The sequence below is a fragment of the Kickxella alabastrina genome (assembly GCF_025024165.1).
Source record: "Kickxella alabastrina strain RSA 675 chromosome Unknown BX661scaffold_16, whole genome shotgun sequence".
In the NCBI taxonomy this organism is placed as follows: Eukaryota; Fungi; Kickxellomycota; class Kickxellomycetes; order Kickxellales; family Kickxellaceae; genus Kickxella; species Kickxella alabastrina.
In genome coordinates this window covers 127,115-146,501 of record NW_026251487.1, presented here as the reverse complement: position 1 = coordinate 146,501, position 19,387 = coordinate 127,115, and the positions used below count along the sequence as shown (strand labels likewise).

At 51.7% G+C, this 19,387-nt stretch overlaps 6 protein-coding genes across 6 annotated transcripts; 3 read left to right on the top strand and 3 right to left on the bottom strand.

Moving 5' to 3' along the window:
- Positions 1-1,621: 1,621 nt before the first annotated feature.
- Positions 1,622-7,114, bottom strand: BX661DRAFT_184594 (uncharacterized protein). Its single transcript, XM_051536550.1, has one exon. It carries the CDS (start codon positions 7,020-7,022, stop codon positions 1,764-1,766), a length of 5,259 nt encoding a protein of 1,752 aa, XP_051390527.1. The 5' UTR covers positions 7,023-7,114; the 3' UTR covers positions 1,622-1,763.
- An 810-nt stretch (positions 7,115-7,924) lies between these two features.
- BX661DRAFT_136147 (uncharacterized protein) lies at positions 7,925-8,104 on the top strand (the record flags this gene model as incomplete). The annotated part of the gene is made up of 1 exon (XM_051532668.1): positions 7,925-8,104. A coding segment is annotated over one exon (180 nt), but the record flags the coding sequence as incomplete, so codon positions are not given.
- A 1,607-nt stretch (positions 8,105-9,711) lies between these two features.
- BX661DRAFT_184589 (uncharacterized protein) lies at positions 9,712-11,107 on the top strand. The gene has a single exon (XM_051536549.1). It carries the CDS (start codon positions 9,849-9,851, stop codon positions 10,989-10,991), a length of 1,143 nt encoding a protein of 380 aa, XP_051390525.1. The 5' UTR covers positions 9,712-9,848; the 3' UTR covers positions 10,992-11,107.
- Positions 11,108-13,566: 2,459 nt separating this feature from the next.
- Positions 13,567-14,636, bottom strand: BX661DRAFT_184588 (uncharacterized protein). Its single transcript, XM_051536548.1, has one exon. The coding sequence runs from the start codon at positions 14,539-14,541 to the stop codon at positions 13,639-13,641; it is 903 nt and encodes a 300-aa protein (XP_051390524.1). The 5' UTR covers positions 14,542-14,636; the 3' UTR covers positions 13,567-13,638.
- BX661DRAFT_184587 (uncharacterized protein) lies at positions 14,627-15,746 on the bottom strand. The gene has a single exon (XM_051536547.1). It carries the CDS (start codon positions 15,606-15,608, stop codon positions 14,730-14,732), a length of 879 nt encoding a protein of 292 aa, XP_051390523.1. The 5' UTR covers positions 15,609-15,746; the 3' UTR covers positions 14,627-14,729.
- A 344-nt stretch (positions 15,747-16,090) lies between these two features.
- BX661DRAFT_144411 (prokaryotic type I DNA topoisomerase) lies at positions 16,091-19,297 on the top strand (the record flags this gene model as incomplete). The annotated part of the gene is made up of 2 exons (XM_051533046.1): positions 16,091-17,863; positions 19,079-19,297. The coding sequence occupies 2 exons, from the start codon at positions 16,091-16,093 to the stop codon at positions 19,295-19,297; spliced, it is 1,992 nt and encodes a 663-aa protein (XP_051390522.1).
- Positions 19,298-19,387: the final 90 nt, after the last annotated feature.

Below are 19,387 nucleotides of genomic sequence, written 5' to 3'. Positions count from 1 at the left end.
CCATCCATCAGATTACTGTTAACCTCTAATTCAATTTTAGTAACAATATCTTTAGGTCTATGTTCACTCAAAGTTTTGTTTAAAAAACCAAAACGCCATCATGAGTTTTGGTCTCGCCTGTGCAAATTATATAGTCCTTTAAATGGTAATTCCCATCTGAAGAAATGCGTAGTGTGTTGTCCTTGTTGTCAAAAGTGGTTTTAGTTATGAGAAGGGAAACATAAATCTAAGAGCATTTGTAAATGCCAAAATATTTATTTGTTGATGGCGATCAACTGATTAACCAGTCTTGGCTGTTTAGTCACACAAACAATAAGTCACACAGTGACCAAAGCAATATGCTTTCTACTCTTCACCTTTCACAGTGCATAGCACTTATTTATTAAATACACTTTATATCATTATAGTTTATCTACACGTTCATAGAACGTTCCTATATTCCAACAATATTAGTTTAAAAACTAAAAAAAGTAGAGAAAAAGAATGAGGATGAATGATGGTTTCCAAGGCATTGGCCATAAAAAAATATTTTTGCTTGCATCATTAGCAGCAAATTTTTTTTAAAGAAATGCGCGTTGAATTAAAGTAAAAAAGGTCACAATTATACTTTATTAATAAGAAGAATAAAAGAAAACAAGGAATAAAGGGTCAAAAGTTTTATTTTGTATAAAGTTTTGATGACGTAGGGACTCGAAAGCAAAAACTATAATATAAGCAAAAAACGTGTGTCGTGCTGACTGCTGCTTGCATCAATAAATGGTTTGCTAACCCAAATTTCAATAAAACAATAAAGTATATTAAAACAACATAATAAAAAAAGTAAAAACAAACCTAGCGCAGCAGTGGGGAGATGACCTCCCAGACTTCAGACCGGTGGTGCTTGCTACCGTGGCTTTCTGGAGCTGAGGGTTATTACCGGTGGGGCTGCCTTCAATCTTGCCCACCTCTGGTGGTTTAACTTTGTTGTTAAGGGCAGGGTGAGCAGACAGGAAAGAAACAGCCGCAAGGCAGCATTGGATCCGCTATCCGCATCGCTGAGGCGGGATGATTTTTAAATAACTTGTCCAGGCCCATAGGTTCATAATTGGTCCCCACAAGGGGGTATGTTGTTTGGTACGCGTTCGATGTTTTCTAATTTTTTTCCCACTTAATTCGTTCCAAAATAACATTCAATTATTATTCAAGTAAAAGCAAACTATCATAGTTTTATTATATTATCCAATTGTTCGAGCATTTCTCGAGAGTTATTTCTAAGGCTTGAATTAACCAAATAGCTCAATGCCTCTTTGCTTAAATTCTTTGCTGAAATAGCTCTTTGCATTTTCGACTGTTCCATTCATGTTGCTGCACAATAATGTCTTTCGTATATGGTTTTTTTTTCGCTAAACGATGCTGTAAATACGTCATCCAAATTCGTCATGGCTTAAAATAAAAAGCAAAATAGAAAGGCAATGGTTAGAAAAGTCATATAACAGTTTGAGTTTATTCTAATAGTTAAAATGATAATAATTGAAGGTAGAGCTAAAAAGAGGCTTGGTAGTGGTTTGGGACTTAGGACAATATTTTTTTTATATTTTTTATCTCCCACATTCGAATATTTGCCCTCAAACTGAGTCCACTCGTTTTTTATTCCTTTACTAGGAGAGAAATGAAAAAAAAACTGTTTATTGCTTTTTTTGCTTTATGTTAAAAAAACCATTATACAAGCTAAGAAATAAATGAAAACAGGCCATTTAGAAGCAAATAACCAAAATAACTTCAATTTAATTTCCAAAAGCAGCTTGACACTGATACTTCCACACCAACCTACCCTCCGCATCCACTCTCCTTCGCTTAGCTCCAAAAGCCTCCCACTCCACTGGAGTTTCTGCCAAAGCAGCCAAAACCGCCGGTCTCATTGGATAATAGGGGTTTTCCAAGTACCTCAATTCCCTCTCGACAGCCACCGACGTCCCCCTAGCGCCAATCCCGCGAACCAAAGCCGAATACCCAACAGAGCCCATGCCCAATACAGCATTACCGCCAGCAGCCATAGCAGCGGAGGAAGCTTTCCTGGCATTTTCCTCCTCAACCATCCCACGCAGCGTAAACGGCGTCATTCCCTCCAACCCCTGAGCGCCCACCTGATTAATCACGGCATTACTGCCCAGAACAAGCGGCAAAAACTCCAGTCCACCCAAAGACCTCCAAGCAAACTCATCCGCACCCACAACATCCTTAGTAACCACAGTCTTTGTATCAAACGGAAACAGCCTCCCTAACGCACCCCCGCCACCTATTCCACTCCCGTGAAGTAGCGGCGCTACGGACCGTAAAACTGCCAATGTTTGTTTGCGCTGCTGGGGGGTTAAGCTCTCGTGGATTATCGATGCGAAATCCAAAAGAACACAGGACAGACTATCCTCAACTGTTGGAGCAGCAGCGGGCGGCAGTGGTGGTGCGAGAGAGAGGGTGACCAGGGTGGTTAGCCACTGTGAAAGTGAAAAGTCCTCCGGGTATTCGCGCATTAGGGAAGCCAGTGGCTGGATGGCTTGGAGCCGCCAGAGGACGGCGTGGCCTGGTAGTGTGTGGACGGGCACGTCAGGACTTGTGGGTGAGTCGGTATGGTCAGACGAAGGGTTCGGCGGAAGAAGGTGGGCGGCGGCGGTCGGGTTGCTGTACGCGGCGATGGCCTGGAGCTGGGCAAGAAGTGCATCAGCGAGCATACGCAAACACGCCAATGCCGCAGGATCCGCCGGAAGCCCTGCCGTTGTTTCTGCCGCTGTGGCCAGCTGCGTTACCAGCCGCCGCACCACCCTTGCGATCTCCGCGCCCCTCCCAACCGCCACCGCCCCGACCATATCCCCAACCTCCCGCGCACCACCACACTCCAATTGATCCTCACCACTGCCGCCGGCAGTAGAGCCGGTAGGAGTAAAGATCAAAAACACCGATTCGGCCAAAGTCTCCGCTAGCCGCACCATAACTGGCACCGGCAAAGTGACCAGGGCATCGGCCAGCATCCCGCTGGCAGCCGGGCCCAGCAGATCCCAGTACAGCAGGGCGTCGCGCACGGACGCCGACAGGTATGCGACGGCATCGGTGACGAAATGCACATTGGATTCGGCCAAATCGCCCGAATCCGACCCATCCTTGTTCGCACCCGCCACCAGCAAAAGCGCGTCCGTCGTCGCCTCGCTCTCCTGCAGCGCAGCCGAGGCGAATAGCAAAAGCGAGTTGAGGATTGCGGGCAGTCCTGAATCCCCCCCCATAGTCGTGGCCGTGGAGGACGAAGAGGAGGACATGGGGCAGGTAGTGGAGTGCTTCCAAAAGTTCTTGAGCGTTCGGTGCAGCCTGTGCGCAACCTCGGCGGTGGTCATGGCGGAAAAGCCGGTGGACTCAGGGTCGCGTTGCTCGCATAGAGTCAGGAGCACGCGCAGCAATGCGCGCTTCACTGGCAGCGGCACCAATGGGTCCTCCAGTGGGTCCTGCACGTGGCTGCGGTAAATGGCCAGTGGCTCCAGGTACTGCGCCGACCCAGGGTGCATTGGGATGCGCGCGGCTGCGTCCAGAATCCACGGCGCCTGCGCCAAATCCGCCACAGCGCCCAGAAGCGCGGCGGCCAGGTGGGCGCTGCCGTGGGCGCGCAGGTGGCCGGAGACTCTGGCGGCGGCAAAGAGCAGATCGACGACGCGCGCGTTCAGGCTGGCGGTGATTTTGTCGGAGCTGCTGCGGCGGCTGCTGCTGCTCCGCTGCAATGCTTCCTCCCATGCGGCCTCGGCCTCCATGCGGTCGCTCAGCGGGCGGCCGAGGGCGCCGAGAGCACGCGCAATGGCTGCCACGCCGGCACACAGCGGCGGCCGAGGATGGGGCGGCGCAGCGGAAGTGCACCGGTCGATCGCCCAGCCGACAGCGTCGCCGGCGTCCACCAGCCCCATAGCCACCAGCGCAGCCGCCCACAGCCCGACCACGCGCATGCAGGCGTCGGGACTTCCCACGGTCCACGCGTCCAGGGCCTCCGCCAGGCGCATAAGCAGCAGGCGGCTGGCAGCCACGGGCACCGCGCCGGTGCTCAGCAGGAACCAGCGCACGTACTGGGCGCACACGTCCACGTGGCACTGCAGCAGCCGCAGATCCAGGGGCGGCTGCGCCGCAGCCTGCATGGCGGCCGCCGTGGCGTCGCCCACAGCCACGGCCAGGGCTTGGTCCGGGGACGCCGTGGTGGCGAGGGTGTGGCGGGCGAACTTCTGGAAGCTCGGCTGCACGGCCCATTCGGCCTCGCTGGGCTCGGCGGCCAGCGCCAGCCGCGCCAATGCCGGGACTTCGGCCGCCAGGGATGCCGCCGGCACCGCAAGCGTGCTGGGCTGCGTGTGCGCGTGGAGGGCGTCCGGCAGGTTCTGGGCGCGGAACGCGTCCCACGCGCTGCGCACCACATGCGCCAGCGCGGCGGCTTCGGGCCACGCGGCGGACGTCCGCACCCACTCGGCGTCAAACGGCGCGGCGGCGGCCACCATGGCTTGCAGCGCGCCTGTGGCCGCCGGTGTCCGGCCCATCATCTGCCAGCACGCGCGGTGGCGGCGCAGCTCGCGGTGGGCGAAGCGCAGCACGGGCATGGCGCGGCTATGCGCCAGCACCCAGAGCAGAAAGTCCAGCAGCTCGCCGGGGCGCAATGCACGCGCCAGTATCCTGGCGACGGTCGCAGCCTGGCGGCGGTTGAGCAGCGATGAGCCGGGCTGGGTTATCACGCGCCAGTTGTCTTCGCCGACCTCGACGTCCTTGACGACAAACCCGCGCGCCATGCGCACCACCTGGGCGACCGCCGCCGTGGCCGAGCGCCGGCTACCGCTCTGCAGCAGCGCCGCCAGGGCGGGCGGCAGGTCCTGGCCCAGGTGCAGGGCGGGTGCCAGGGAGGAGTCGTCCAGGGGCGCCAGCCATTCTTTGGTGCAGGCCGAGCGCGCTGCTGGATGGCCCAGCAATGCCTGTGCTGTGCGCTCGGCCGGCATCCACCACGCTGCCGCGTCCTCGTCCGCTGCCACCGAGCGCCCGCCAGCGCGCGCGCGCGCCGGCGCCGCGCACGTGTACGCCACCATAAACGGCAGCAGCGTGGCGATTTCTGTGCGAATCTGCGCCTCTGCATCTGCCTCGGCAGCTGCCTCGGCCAGCTGCGTGCCAGAGTCGGCGTCTGAAAGCACCATGCGCCGCAGACTGCGCTCCTCTTCGGAGATGCACGAGAGCGCGCGCACATAGGCCAGGTGTCTTTGGGACCGTGGGGCCATCACGCGCGGCCCGAAGAAGTCGCCGCGCGCAGTCAGCAGCTGCAGATAGCGGGCGACTGAAAAGCACTGGGCGTCTGCCAGCCGCTCGAGCAAAAGACACACCGCCCATACGTTTGGGTGGTCAGCCAGGATGTCAAGAAACCCAGTGATTGCCGCCTGCAACCCTTGGGCGTCGGTGGTGGTTTCCAGGTGCATGCGGCAGAGCTGTGCGGCTGCGAGGGTGCGGAATGCTGTGGATGGAGGGTCCGGTGCTGTTGGCCGACTGCTGCTGCTGCCGATGCTGCTGCCGATGCCGGTCCCGGCGCCGCTGCCGCTGCCGGTCCCGGTCCCGCTGCCGCTGCTGACTGCCCAGAAGCATAGGATGCGGATGAGGTGCGCAGTGTCAGCGCCGGGCGTGAACAGTTGCTGGAAGACCGCCTGCGCATCAAAGCCTGGCGCTGCTGTGAGCGTGCCCAGCACATGCAGAGGCGTCGGCTCCCCCCGATCCGTGTCCTCTTCGCCGCCGCTGGCGCTGCTCTCCAGCGAAAATGCGCGGTTGCGTGCGCCCACATGGCGCAGCGCCGAGGCATCCGAGCCCTTGCAGGCAGCCGTCAGCGCAGCCTGGTACTTTGGCCACGTCGGCGGGTCGATGAAGGCATCCGGGTACGCGGCGAACAGCCGGGCCAAGTGCGCCTGCATGGCCTGGCTTAGGCTGCAAAGCGCCGAGTATCCGGCTGCCTGTTCGATGCGGAGCACTAGGGCGGCGATCAGCTTGCGCAGCGGGGTGCGCGCCTTGGCGATCTCCGCAGTGTAGTCCGCAAGCAGCGGTAGAAGCGGCAGGCATTGGGCCAGGGGCGCTGTGCGGAGCTGCGTGGCCAGCCAACTGACAATATGGCGCTGGTCCAGGAGCCCGGCATCATACTGCGCGTGCAGCAAGGTGCGCGCCCAACACCATCGATCGGCCCATAGGGGGTCTGCGTCTGCGTCTGCGTCTGCGTCTGCGTCTGCGGCTGTGGCTGTGGCTGTGGCCGCATCTGCGTCTGTGCCTGCATCTGCGAAGCTCTGCAGTGTGCGCTCGAGGAATTGCGTGTAGTGGCGGGTCCATTGGGCGGTGTACTGCGAGGGTTGCTGTAGCGCGTGGTGTTGCTCGTGCAGGCCGGCGAGCCGGATGGCCCAGAGTGCGCGGTGGATTGGGACGCGCCTGCCCACTAGTGCGTCGGCCAGCGGCTCGCCGCGCAAAGCCAGGGGCACGTTGCCGGCCAGGTGGCTCAGGGGCACTCCGGGGTTGGCCAAGGCAGCCAGCCAGTCGTCTCGCGACCCGTCGCCCTTTGCCGTGCGCGCACCAAGCCTTAGCGCCCCTGCGCCTGCCGCCTCCACTGCGCCTCGTGCGCGCTGGCGCTGGACAACGCCGGCGGCAAACGCCTGGAGGCCAAGGAGCACGCGGCTGTCGCGCAACCGGTCGCCCATCATCCGGTGCAGAGACTGGTGCTCGTCTTCGACTATCGCCGAGTCTACGAAGCCGTGGCGGATGCTGCGCTCCGAGTGCTGCTGCGACAATGCTGTGCAGCTGGATGATGGGTGAAAGTCTGTGAACCCGAGTATCGGCTGTGTTTGGTGCAGTGTGCTGGTGCCGGCGGTAGGCGTCGGGGTGTATTTGCGGAGCGGCTGCATGTCGTGCGCCCAGTTGCTGCGGTGTCGCCTGGTGTGCGCGGCTGCTGCTACTGCTGATGGCGTCGCTGCTGCTGCTGCCAGAGGCGGACCGCTGCTGCTGTTGGGCGTCGAGCTCATTGTGAATATAACGGAATTCAAAGGTGTGTTTTCTTTTTGCGAGTTGAAATTGAAATAGCTATAATGCAAAAATTAATTAATTTGTATTGAATTTATTCAATGCAAAAGTAGACCGTTGAAGTTCAAATTCCTTCTTGTTTTTTGATGGTGCATAATGAAACACAATCTCTTTTGGTTACTGCTCCAATCAGCGCCAACGCACGTGCCTTGATTTCTTTTTCTCCTTTTTTCTGTGTAGCTGACAAATTCATTCTGTTGCACACCCCTTTTTTTTTCTTCTCCCAAGCTGCCAAGAATAAGACAAACTAAAAAAAATCCAGCGTTTCGTTATTTTTTATTTGCACTTTGTATTTTTTTCTCTTTTTTCCCTTTTATTTCTTTTCCTTTAATTGCCACTCTTGTAATAAAAAAAACAGCCAATTCTATTTTATTGAAATTCTCTTTAAAGCCAATTAACTCAAACCCATTTCATAGCCCTCGACCCACTTCTCCCTCCAACTTTTACCTTTCATCTCTCTCCACCTCAACTTTTTTTCATACAATGAGCGCTCTTGACACCGCGGATACTCTCGGCGAAATGCCCCAGAAGCGCACCACAGCCTCTGGTAAGTTGCACATACGCTGTGTCTCAACGCCAGGCCCAACAATACTCCCCCTCAAACCCCTCCAAAAATCAAAGAAGAACGAAACACGTCTTCCCTTTCTTCGCTCCGCCCTTCCCGACCCTTATCCCAAATGCAAAAGGGACTCAGCCAAACAAACAATAAAGAAACCAAAACAATAAGCCTAATCACCCTCCCTTAAACTTCCCCTCTTTTTGAGTTGTAGATACCAGCGACGAGTCGCACGATGAGGCCAAGAGACGGCCTGGGAGAAAGCCGATTCTCACAGAGGCCACAACCAAGCGCACAGCGCAGAACCGCGCCGCACAGCGAGCCTTCCGCGAACGCAAACAGCAGTATCTGCGCACGCTTGAGGAAAAAGTCCAGGAGCTCACCGAGCAGCAGCAAAAGACAGAAAGGGAAAACCAAAAGCTCAAGAGTTTTGTCGAGAAGCTCAAGCAGGAGAACGTTACTTTGAAGTCTGCTGGATTTACGTTTGAGGATAATCCGGTGGAGTTTGATGTGGCCTTGGATGATTTGTTCGAGAGCCAACAGCAGAACAGCCTCGGCGCCGGGTCTGCCTCGGCCTCGGCTTCGGCTTCGGCTTCGGCTTCGGCTTCTGCTTTGGCCTCTGTGGGGACTGCGTATGCCGGCCAGCAGCAGGTGGGCGGGCGGAAGGGCAGTGGGTCGCCACAGAGCGTGCCGGTGCTGTACCCGTTTTTGTCCGGCGTTGGGCCGGCTGCGGGGTCTGCTGCGGCACTGGTCGGCCAGGATGCCTTGTTGGGGGGTGCGACCTTGCCGGCGGCGTTCTCTAGTGATATCCTTGGAGGCATCCAAATGCTCGCATCAAATCAAAACATCAGCTCGGGATCGTTTATGGACTTTTTCGACAGCCCTGCTGTTCACTCCACTGGCGCGGTGCCGCAGTCGCCTCCCCAGGCTTCTAACGCTGCGTCTTCTTTATTCTCGTCCTGCTCTACGGGCGGTGTGTTTGCTCCCCTGAGCGTGGACACTGCCGCTGCTGGCTCTGGCGTGGCCACTGTGGGTACGCCTGGTGATATGTTTGTGCCGCTGAGTAATGCGGGATCCGGCTTTTTCAACATGGACGCTTTTAGTGGGCAGAGTGGGTTTGCTAACTTTGCGTCGCTTGTTCAGGGAGGAAATCCGCCACTTGATTATGCCTCTTCTTCTTCTGCTACGCCGACGCTTAGTGAGCTGCTGGCTATGCCTGTTAGCAATTCATTTACTGATGGGTTGTTTGGCGTTGCGCCAATTGCCCAGACGGAGACTATTTCTCCTGCAGTGCTTGTCCAGCAGCAGCTAAAGTATCCGCCTGTGGCCATGGTTGGCGGCGGTGCCAACAGGGTTTCGTCGCTGCCGTCTCCCTTGCTGCCCGCTCATCTTATGGCGTACCGCAACCCGGATCCTATCATGTCCGCTGCTGATGACAGCGATAGGCTGGAGAAGATTTTGCTTAACAGCATATACCCTCCGAAACCTATCAGCAATCAACCGACAGCAGCAGCGGTGGCAGTGTCGTCTAGCCTGACCTCCACACCTCTGGCTGCCGCCCCTGCTTCTGCCTCTGCTTCTGCTGCCGCTGCTGTTGTTGTTGATGACGATGACGATGATGGAACAGAGTGCACATGCAGATCGTGCGAAACTGCCCCCTGTGTGCCGTGTCCGAAGCATGGATCGCCCGAGGAGCTGTCCGAGGAGCTGCGCGGTATGGCACCGCAGATGCTCGACTATGTGTGCAGTGACTCGAATATCATGGCAGATGAGGAGCTCAATGACCTGTGCAGCTTGATGTATAAACATGCCAAATGCTCGGAGGTTCAGCGGAGGGTGGAGATGGCGAAGAATAGGATTAAGGGCGAAAGGAATGCTGCTGCTGCTGCTGCTGCTGGTGCTGGTGCTGGTGCTGCTGCGGGTCAATTTAAGATGTGATAAACTCACTACTACGTGTCTTAATTGATATCCGATATCCCCCTTTCGTTCTTTTTTGGGTTTAATTTTAATTTTTTTCTACTTTTTTTATTGGTATCCCACAAAAAAATCAAATCATTATCAGTGTTTTTATTGGCTTTTTGTTGTCAGCCGAGACTGTTTAATGGAGGGAAACGCGTTCTTTTTTTAACTCACACACCAGAGTTCAATACCTTTTTTGTTTGTTTTTCTTCAATCCATCAAATTTCATTTCATTTCATTTCACTTAACAATCATGGACAACACGCTGAAATCTCCCGTGCGCTACTCGCTTCGCACGCGCACGCCAATCAAGCCCATAGCAGCACCCCCGCCAGCACCCCCGCCCACTGCCCGCAAGCGCGCACGCCCTGCTGCCTCCAGCAAAACGCCAACCTCCAAAAAAACAACACGAAAGCGGGCATTTTCCAATCCCACCAATACCACCAAACGCAATGCTTCAACAAAGGAACCAAGCCCCGAAACAATGGAGACGCCGGATGCCGCCGAGCTGTCCAGCGAAGACGAAGCATATACGCCGGACCAGCGCACGTCACCAGCAGCCATGCCGCCGCCGCCAAATGTTCGACGCTCAACAACGTCTGATGTTCCGGTGAGGCGTGGGCCGGGGCGGCCGCGGAAGGACGGGTCGATGCCGCAACCGCGCAACCCCCTGCGCACCCCACTCCCGGCACCTTCTACCACCCTGTCGGCTCGTCGAACCACCGGTGCTACTGTGACCTTTAGTACTGCATCGACTCCTGGTGGTGATTCGCGTCGCTTACCGGTGAACTTGACCAAACACGACCCGTTCAAGGTGGAGAATCTCACCGAGGCATCGCGTATAATGCAGTCGGTGGCAGTTAATGGAACTCCAAATGATGATCGATATGAGCTGATGAAAATGAGTGATGCGTTGAAGATGTGTGGGTATGAATTGGGTGTTGTGGATCCTGGAACGGGCGCGGTGGATGAGGTGTATCAGATTATAAGCTGGGCTGTCAGAGCCGCTGGACCTAGTGGACCGACGCATCCGCCGCCTGGGTTGAGTGAGGAAGGGAGAGGGGTTTTGTTGAAGTGTTTTGCTACTGTTGGAAGGAGGATACGTGAGGAAAGTAGGGATATGGCGGCGTACCATAGGAGGCATGCTTTGAGGAAATTGGCACTGGCCGAGAAACAACAACAACAGCAACAGCAACAGCAGCAGAAGGTGGAGGGAGAGATGGAGGATGTGGAGGCGGAGGCTGAGGGGCCGGATGCTGGGAAAAATAAACCCGCGCATAGGAGGAATCCATTGAGAATTCCTGGCCCGCTGGTGGATATTTGGAGAGAGCCATACAAGAAGAGCCACGATAATGAGCCTGCTGCCGGTCATGACTCGCAGGTTTCGGATGCGTAGATTATTTATTGACTACTTAAAATATTTATCTTTTGTTTTGTTTTATTTATTTTGTTTTGTTTTGTTTTGTTCGGAGACTTTTTTGAATGAGAAAATAAATACATTGAGCGAGATATACCAAGTAAAAAAATACAAAAACTAACGTTTATGAATGAGACTGACTGTTTACCGCGTTACCTTGCCCATCATAGGTTCTACATGGGCTACCATGCTACGCTTGGCTATACTGTTTGACTTTAATGTATTGAATGTCCATTTTGGCTAGCAAATTATTAAATTATTAAATTAAAAAAGGGTAAATAAACACACGTTTGCAAAGCGCTGACTGCAAAATACGTGGGCAGCATGTGGGAATAACGGAATAGAGTGAGTACTCCGAGGTATGAATTATTTTTATTTATTGTATTTCCAAAACCCTTTCTAGCTTGAAAAATAAAGAGAGGCAAAATTATAAACCCTTTGTTTTTTCTTTATAACAAACTTGCACTAGTAAACAAAAAATGCATGTAACATCATATGTCGTGCCCTATAAAAATGTGGGTCTAAATCGATATATTCAAGTCTTAAAAATTACTTAAGGAGCTGGAAAAAGGGGGCAGCGCTGTAAACATCATGGTGTTCCTTGATGTCAGCCAGCAATAACAGAAGTGTATATAGTGGCCATGAGGGCGATCTTGATTCTTGAAAAGGGAGGATAGTGGCTTGAAATGTGTGTTGGGCACCACATCATACAGTCGACTACAAAAACTTGCATACAACCCAGGTGAATTCAATTTTCCTTCTTTTCTTAACAAAAATACATCCTTTTTATTAATTTAAAACCTATAAACTTTAATAATTAACCACAGGTATTTAATATTAACAAATTATGCGTTCTACAGCTACAAAGGTATCACCAATATGTGTACATGGGTTTAAAGGCTTTTGTAAAAGGCGCAAGGGGTGGGAATAACTAACAGTAGCGCCAGGACCCAAATTTATAATAAGCATCATCACGGAAGTTGATAATAACAATGAATAACAGGTCATGGATAATGTAGGAGACTAGAAATATTACATACGTTAGTCAATATGTCTAAGTTGTAGGGTTTGGCTGTTGTCACTGGTTGAGTTGTAGTCAATTACTAAATTTATGACATAAATAGTTTTGTTCAGCTAATTTCTAATGCAATTTATGGTTGGTTTTTTGTTCAATTCAGTGGGTTCAACAAACTCTTTAATTTTAAACTCAATTACATATAGCTTCTTGCTTTTTCAACTATAGCATATGTAAGCCTACATTTTTAATTCCATCCGGAAGAAAACTCTTAATGGTTTTTGTTCCAATATCACTAACTTTTATTATAAATGATTTTCCGTTATTATAATACAAAAGTTCAAATGACAGGCATTTTACAACAATAATCCATATAATTTTTTATAAAATATGGTGTTAGGTCGGTATATATACACGTAACTAAACCTACTCTTTTGTTTTTATACAGCTTACTTTTGATTATACCTTTAAAATATCGAATAGTTTAACACTATGTTTTTCAAATAAATAAGCAAGTACATTATAAAATAGTAAAAGAAACTGTTTTTATTGGGCAAATTTTGCTTATTGTAACGCCAATAAACAACACCTACACCTGAATTTTTTTGCCGTTAAAATTTTCTTTTTATTTAAATGTATAGTCACGTGAACTGTTTTTTGTGGGGGTATTTATAAAAGAAATGATAAATGGTAGAAAGCCACAAAAAACAAAAGCAAAAAATTGGTCTAGATATATATGTATATATATCTATGTGTGTGTTGTTGAAAATAATTTATGATCAAGTAAATACAAAGGATATCTATAAAACCCAATCCTTTAACGGAATTCGCTTGTATTAACCTTGACAATATTCATGGGCTTAACAAGTATGCAATCAAAATCAAATTTTTCTTGCTCGTATTCGTTTCAATTCTGTATTCAAAATTACATTTACTACGTCCAAATGGAAAAAGCGCGTCCAATGTGTTCTTTCTAAAGCCTTTAACTTTTAAGCTGACAAGTTTTTCCTTCGACGTGTAATATTTATACAAGCTAATAAAACAGCGCCCGGAATAATTTCACACAAGTAATCTTCGACAGCCACTAGCTTAAGTGAGGGATTATTACATGTAACTGTTTCCACCTCAATATTTCTGTCTATCGTATGGCTAAAATCCGCGCTTCCATTGTTGTCGCTCATGATGAAAATATGTAATATTTAAGTGTATTATATAAATATGAAAAGCGAATTCCCAGCGAATTAGTATTGCGGATATACCCACTTTTTTCTTGGTTTTTTATGTATTAAAATGTACGGTTTTGCGCTTTGCACTCTGCACTTTGCGTTTTGCACTTTGAATTTTGAATCTGTCTTTATATAAGAAAGCTGGTAAAAACAGGCGATTGAATTATTTGATATATCATTTAATTAAATTAGGCAGAAAGTTTTTATTAATAATTTACATGTTGTCCGCAACCATGCGTGTGTATGTCAAATAGACAGACAATGTGTTTTTGCAACTTACACTTATTTATTCTAAGGTAATCGTTATTTTAACTTTTAAAAAAAAAAACAGAAAACCGCTGGCAACCTGTTTTAAAAAACCCCTAATAAATCATGCTCGGGTACTTTATTTGTAGGTTAACTTTAGCCGTCTGGGTTTTTTCTGACCCCTATAAGTACCACTGACAGTGGCATTGCCAATGTTGAAAACCGGTGGTGCGTTTTTCTTGACAAGCTTAGCTAATTTGAGTCGCTCGCCAACAAGACGCAATGGCGTCAGATGCACTGGTTTCAATTGGGCGCCCTGATCCCGCACTGGTGTCACAATCGGAGCAAATTTAGCTGCCTGCATGACCAAATTTACACCAGGTTTTGCCCTAGAGCATTTCAATGACAGCGGCGGTGTTGGCTCAAACGACAAAATGACCTTATCGACATCAAGCTGCGGCGGAAGCTTACAAGGAGATGATGGCGGCGATATAGAATCAACCGGACTCCAGGCCAGTTTACAAGGATACACATGCTGGCTCTGTTTGGAAGCTGCTACCTGTAATTGACAAGCCACCTTCTTCGAAGCATGTGTCACTTTGCGCAGTGTAACAGTAGGATATTTGCCGCTACTACTGCCACTTTCATTATCATTACCAGATTTCAGCCTGGTTTCGCCCTGAATGAGTGACTGGCCATTGTCTCCCGTTGATCCGTCACCAATATCTTCAGGCCGCAGGGATCCACTGCGCTCGCTATAATTGTAAATCGACTCTCGCGAGCAGTGCTCCTGAGACAATGCCCCCTGTTGCTGCTTCTGAGATGCTGAGCTGCTGTTTTCATCTTTTTCAGCTATGGATGCAAAGGAGTAGGGGCTCTTGTTGGTCTGCAAAAGGTTTATCGACCCTACACGCACAACCCGGGTGCCATTATAGTACAACTCGCGACGAGAAAACAGGCGACGACGGCGCTTTGTGTTTGGTGTGTCACTGTTGTCGGTATTGCTGCTTCCTGCCAATGACGGATTAGGATGAATGGGCATTAAGTAGGGAAGTGCAAGATGAAATGTCGCTTTCTGTTTAATCAAGAACAAAAAGAGAGGAGAGAAAATTTAAAAAAAGAAAAAGAAAATTAAATTGCAGAAAGAAAAAAGTGGTTGGATCAATTGCGCAGCAGAAACATCCCCAAATCCACTCCACTCCTATCAATCGGACCAAACCAGAGTAATAATTAGCGGGAGCCAAAAGCAGCAGCCACTGCGTTTTCGCACTCCACCCGCAAGCGCCCCAAAGCCATCTTGGCCTCCTCGAGCTTCAAATAAGCCAGCGAAATGTCCGGCGGCAACGCCTTATATCCGTCCAGCGCTAGCTGCCTCCCCTTAACGGCCGCCCCAAGCTTCCCAACCTCACCATCCAACGCCTTAACCTCCGCGTATTCGCGTACCCTGCCTCTCTCCTCGCTCATCCCAGCCAGCTCCTCCAGCCGTCGTTCATACTCCCGCGTCTTGGCTGCTATAACCTGAGAGTTCCTCACCCACTCCCTAGCCTTCTGCTGCTCCACGGGGGCTGCAACCTTTCGATGCTCAAAAAGCTTCCGCAATAGTCTCTGTCTCTCGCGCGACTCTTTTGTTTTCCTGTGCACTGTTTCTGTCTGCTCTACGAGATTGTGTACTAGGGTTTGGCGCTTGAAACCGTCGATGGTGGCTGCGGCTATGGCCCGTTCAAAAGATTCCGGGTGCATATCTGAGAGTCCCAGATTGCTGGCCGTTTTGGATAATTCGGCGAGGGCGCTGGCTGTGGGGTGTGGGAGGGCGGAGGTGGTGGATGGGAGACCGGCGTGGCTGAGAATGTCGGATGTTTGCTTGGCTAATGCCTGGTACTCGTTGGTGGCCTCGGATTGCAGCCGATGGACAATGCTGTGGGCATTGCGGATGCAGGCGTCAATGTGGAAGAGCTGGCTTAAATGGCCCTGCATCTCTACCGTTCGATTGGCGAGCAGTGGCGGAAGCGAGGGTGCGTAGAGCGACTTCAGCCATTGGTCTAGACGCGCCCAGTCTACGATCTCGCTCTCGTTGTTCTCGTTTTGTGAGCCAAATAAGGACTGGTCCATCGAGGTAAAAAGCTGGAATGTGTGAGTATGAGGGTGCGAATGTGTTAATGACGATTAGGCGCGCGACTCAAAAAAGTGAATGCAAGAAAGACGTGTTCTGATCAAACAGCTGCAGGCAATTTGGTGGAATTTGAATATATTGAATGAAAAACAAACAACACCCCTTGTGGGGACCTGGACAGCTGCGGGCAATTTTTTTTGTTGGGACTGGGAAATCATCGCTGGCCTTTTTCTGTATGGGAAGAAGAGGGCTGTGGGCTCAAGCAAAGAAAAAAGTTTGCTGCTTAAAACAAACTGCGGATTACAATGATCAGTTTCGTTTCTTTCAATGCTTGTCCAAAATGGATCTTGAGCGCAAATAAAAGAGAAACGAATGAACGCAACTTTGCTTTGTTCCAATTTCAATTTCAAATTCTTTTATATTTCCAATACTCTTCTTATTTCTCCCTTTACCTTTCTTATTTTCCCATTCCACAGCAGAAATGCGAATATTGTGCGTCGCTGAGAAGCCGTCGCAAGCAAAAGCCGTCGTCCAAATACTCGGCAACGGACAGACCCGATCGCGCAGCGGAAAGAGTAAATACAACCTAAACTATGACTTTCAATACCGCGTAAACGGAACATTTGTGCAAGCAACAATGACGTCCGTGTCAGGCCACGTCATGAGCACTGACTTTCCTGAATCAATGCGGCGATGGAAAGCCTGCGACCCAGTGGCCCTGTTCTCCGCGCCCATTGTAAAGGGAGTTGATGATAAAACCAAGGACACAGCGTCCAATATTAAGCAGGAGGCGCGCACAGCAACGCACCTGTATATCTGGACCGATTGCGATCGCGAAGGCGAAGCCATTGGCGGCGACATTGCCGAGCTCTGCAGAGAGGCCAATAGCCGGATAATAGTGCGGAGAGCGCATTTTTCATCAGTTTTGGCGCAGGAGATCCACCACGCTATGCAGAATACGCGTGAGCTGGATATGCGCCTCGTGGATGCCGTAAGGGCGCGGTCCGAGGTCGATCTGCGCGTGGGATCGGCTCTGACCCGGTTCCAGACCCTACGCCTGCAGTCGCGGTTTCGTGCTGTCGAAGGCATGACCGTGAGCTACGGCCCGTGTCAGTTCCCGACCCTGGGCTTTGTCGTTGACCAGTTCCTTCGCGTCGAAAATTTTGTCCAAGAGCCATTTTGGTTTATCTTTATGCAGGACGTGAGGGCTGACGACTCGGCAACGTTCGCATGGAAGCGGAATCGCTTGTTTGACCAGGAAACTTGCTTGGCGCTGTACGCTCAGTGCTTGCGTGGCGAGAAAGCAAGGGTGGACGCCATCAGGTCGCGTGAAAAGCAGAAATGGCGGCCATTGCCGCTGACCACAGTTGAGTTACAAAAGTGCTGTGCGCGGTATTTGCGCATAGCGCCGGACGTGGCAATGTCGGTGGCCGAGGGCCTATACAACCAGGGGTTTCTCAGCTACCCGCGCACAGAGACGGACCAGTTTGATGATAACATGGATCTGCGCAGCATTGTCACCAATATGGTGCGGCTGCCTGATCTGGGTGGGTTCGCACAGCGCTTGGTCGACGGCGGCTTCCAGCGGCCGCGCAAGGGTCGTAACAACGACAAGGCGCATCCGCCGATCCATCCAGTGGCGGCTGCGACCGGGCTGCAGGGCGACGCAAAGCGTGTGTACGAGTTTGTCACCCGGCGGTTCCTTGCATGCTGCTCGGACAACGCCAAGGGCCAGGCCACTGAGATCGACGTCAGCATGGGCGGCGAGCTCTTCTCGACCAGCGGCCTGATGATTACTGCGCGCAATTACCTGGACATCTACCCGTACGAGCGCTGGTCTGAATCGACCGTGCCTCTGTATCGTGCCGGCGAGCTATTCGGGCCCAGCATTCTGGAGCAGCGCAGCGGCATGACCACTGCGCCAAAGCTGTTGCGCTACAGCGATCTTATCGAGGCCATGGACAAGAACGGGATTGGCACCGACGCCACGCACGCCGACCATATTAAGAAAATCATCGACCGCGAGTACATTTTCAAGGCCGCCGATGACTCGCTGGCGCCATCATCCCTGGGAGTCGGGCTCAAGGAGGGCTACGACGCCATTGGTCTTGAGCTCTCCCTGTGCAAACCGCATCTGCGCCGCGAAATGGAGCGCGACCTGCGCCTGATCAGCGAGGGCGTCAAGACCAAGGATGGCGTTCTGCGCGAGAGCCTCGACTTGTACAAGGCAGTTTACAAAAAGGCTGTGCTTGAGGTCGAGAAGCTCGAGAATGCGCTGAGTCGCTGCATGGATGAGCTGCCATTCAGCTCTGTCAATGACGCGTGGCGGCCGCAGGGCGAGCCGGAAGAAGTGTGCAGGTGTCCGGAAAATGACGGCGGCGTGTGGACACTGCGCGCTTTGCATAACAGACCCGGTTGGATGGTCGGGTGCAATTGCTATCCACAGTGCCGCTATTCCGTGTGGCTCACCGACTGTGTGGATGCGGTATCCGTCGGCGCCACGAACTGTTCCACATGCTCACACGAGCCGTCCGGACCAGCAAAGCTTATTGACGTGAGCTTTAAACCAGGATCGGTGCCGCCGGGAGTGCCCTCGATGTACAGTGGATGTGTGCGCGGCTGCGACGATCTTTTAAATGAGCTGTTCAATGTTCGGCCCATACAGAGAGCCAGCAATGTGGCTGCCAGCAGACAGTCAACCAATTCCAATGTTGGCCAGCATTCTGGTGCACCAAACCAGAACTTTTCGCGCCCGGAGTCGACGCAATCATTTCATCAGCAACAGCCGCAGCCGCCGCCACTGCCTTCTCGGTCTTTTCCTTCTCCGTCCGCTTTGTCTGCTCAGCCGGCCTGGGTAGCGCAGCGGCCGCAAAGTTTCCAGCAAGCGCCAGTAAGCAGTGGCGGACACAGCTTTCCGGCTTTCGACAACCCATTGTGCAAGTGCAGCACCATCTCGGTTCAGCGCACGACGACAAAGGAGGGAGCAAACAAGGGCCGCACCTTTTTTGTTTGCTCAAAACCACAGGACACGCGCTGCGACTTTTTCCAATGGACTGATCAGCCTGACGGGAATTCACGGCAAAACAACAAACCTGCAGGATTTAACTTTGCATTCGCATCATCCTCGCACGCAGACCCCAATGCCCCGGTCAAGCCTCAGTGTAAATGTGGATTGTACGCTACACTTAAGGAGACGGTTACAGCGGGACCCAATTTTGGCCGTGAGTATTTTTTTTGCACAAAGGCTTTTCAGGGATGTGGCTTTGTTTGTTGGAAGGATGAAGTGGATGAGTATGTTTTAAGAGTGTCTAATCGATCGTCGGCTTCAAATGATATGTCAGGCGGGGCGGCTTCGTCTGTGTGCTACACTTGTGGAAATACAGGACACTGGTCGCGCGATTGTCCTAGCACTGGCGGCAGTGCCGGTGCCGGTGCCGGTGCCGGTAGTGGCCTTGGAGGACAGTCACAGCCGCAAACCTTTGTACAGATGGCATCTGACATGCATAGTCGATCTGCGGGTGGAGCGACGAGGAGTGCGAGAGGGCGCAGAAGTCGGGGTGCGAACTCGGGAAGATCGAGGGCGCGTGGGGGGAGAAGTGCGCGAGGTCGTGGCGGTCGGGCCAGCGTTGTTGAAAATGATGCGTTCATGAATCCAGATCCAGATCCAGACTTTGAATTCTGGACGTAAAATATTTTACTTTGACGAGCACATTTATGATATATATACACAGTAGATAATTTGATACGATTGACCATTTCTAATTGCAAACACATGCAT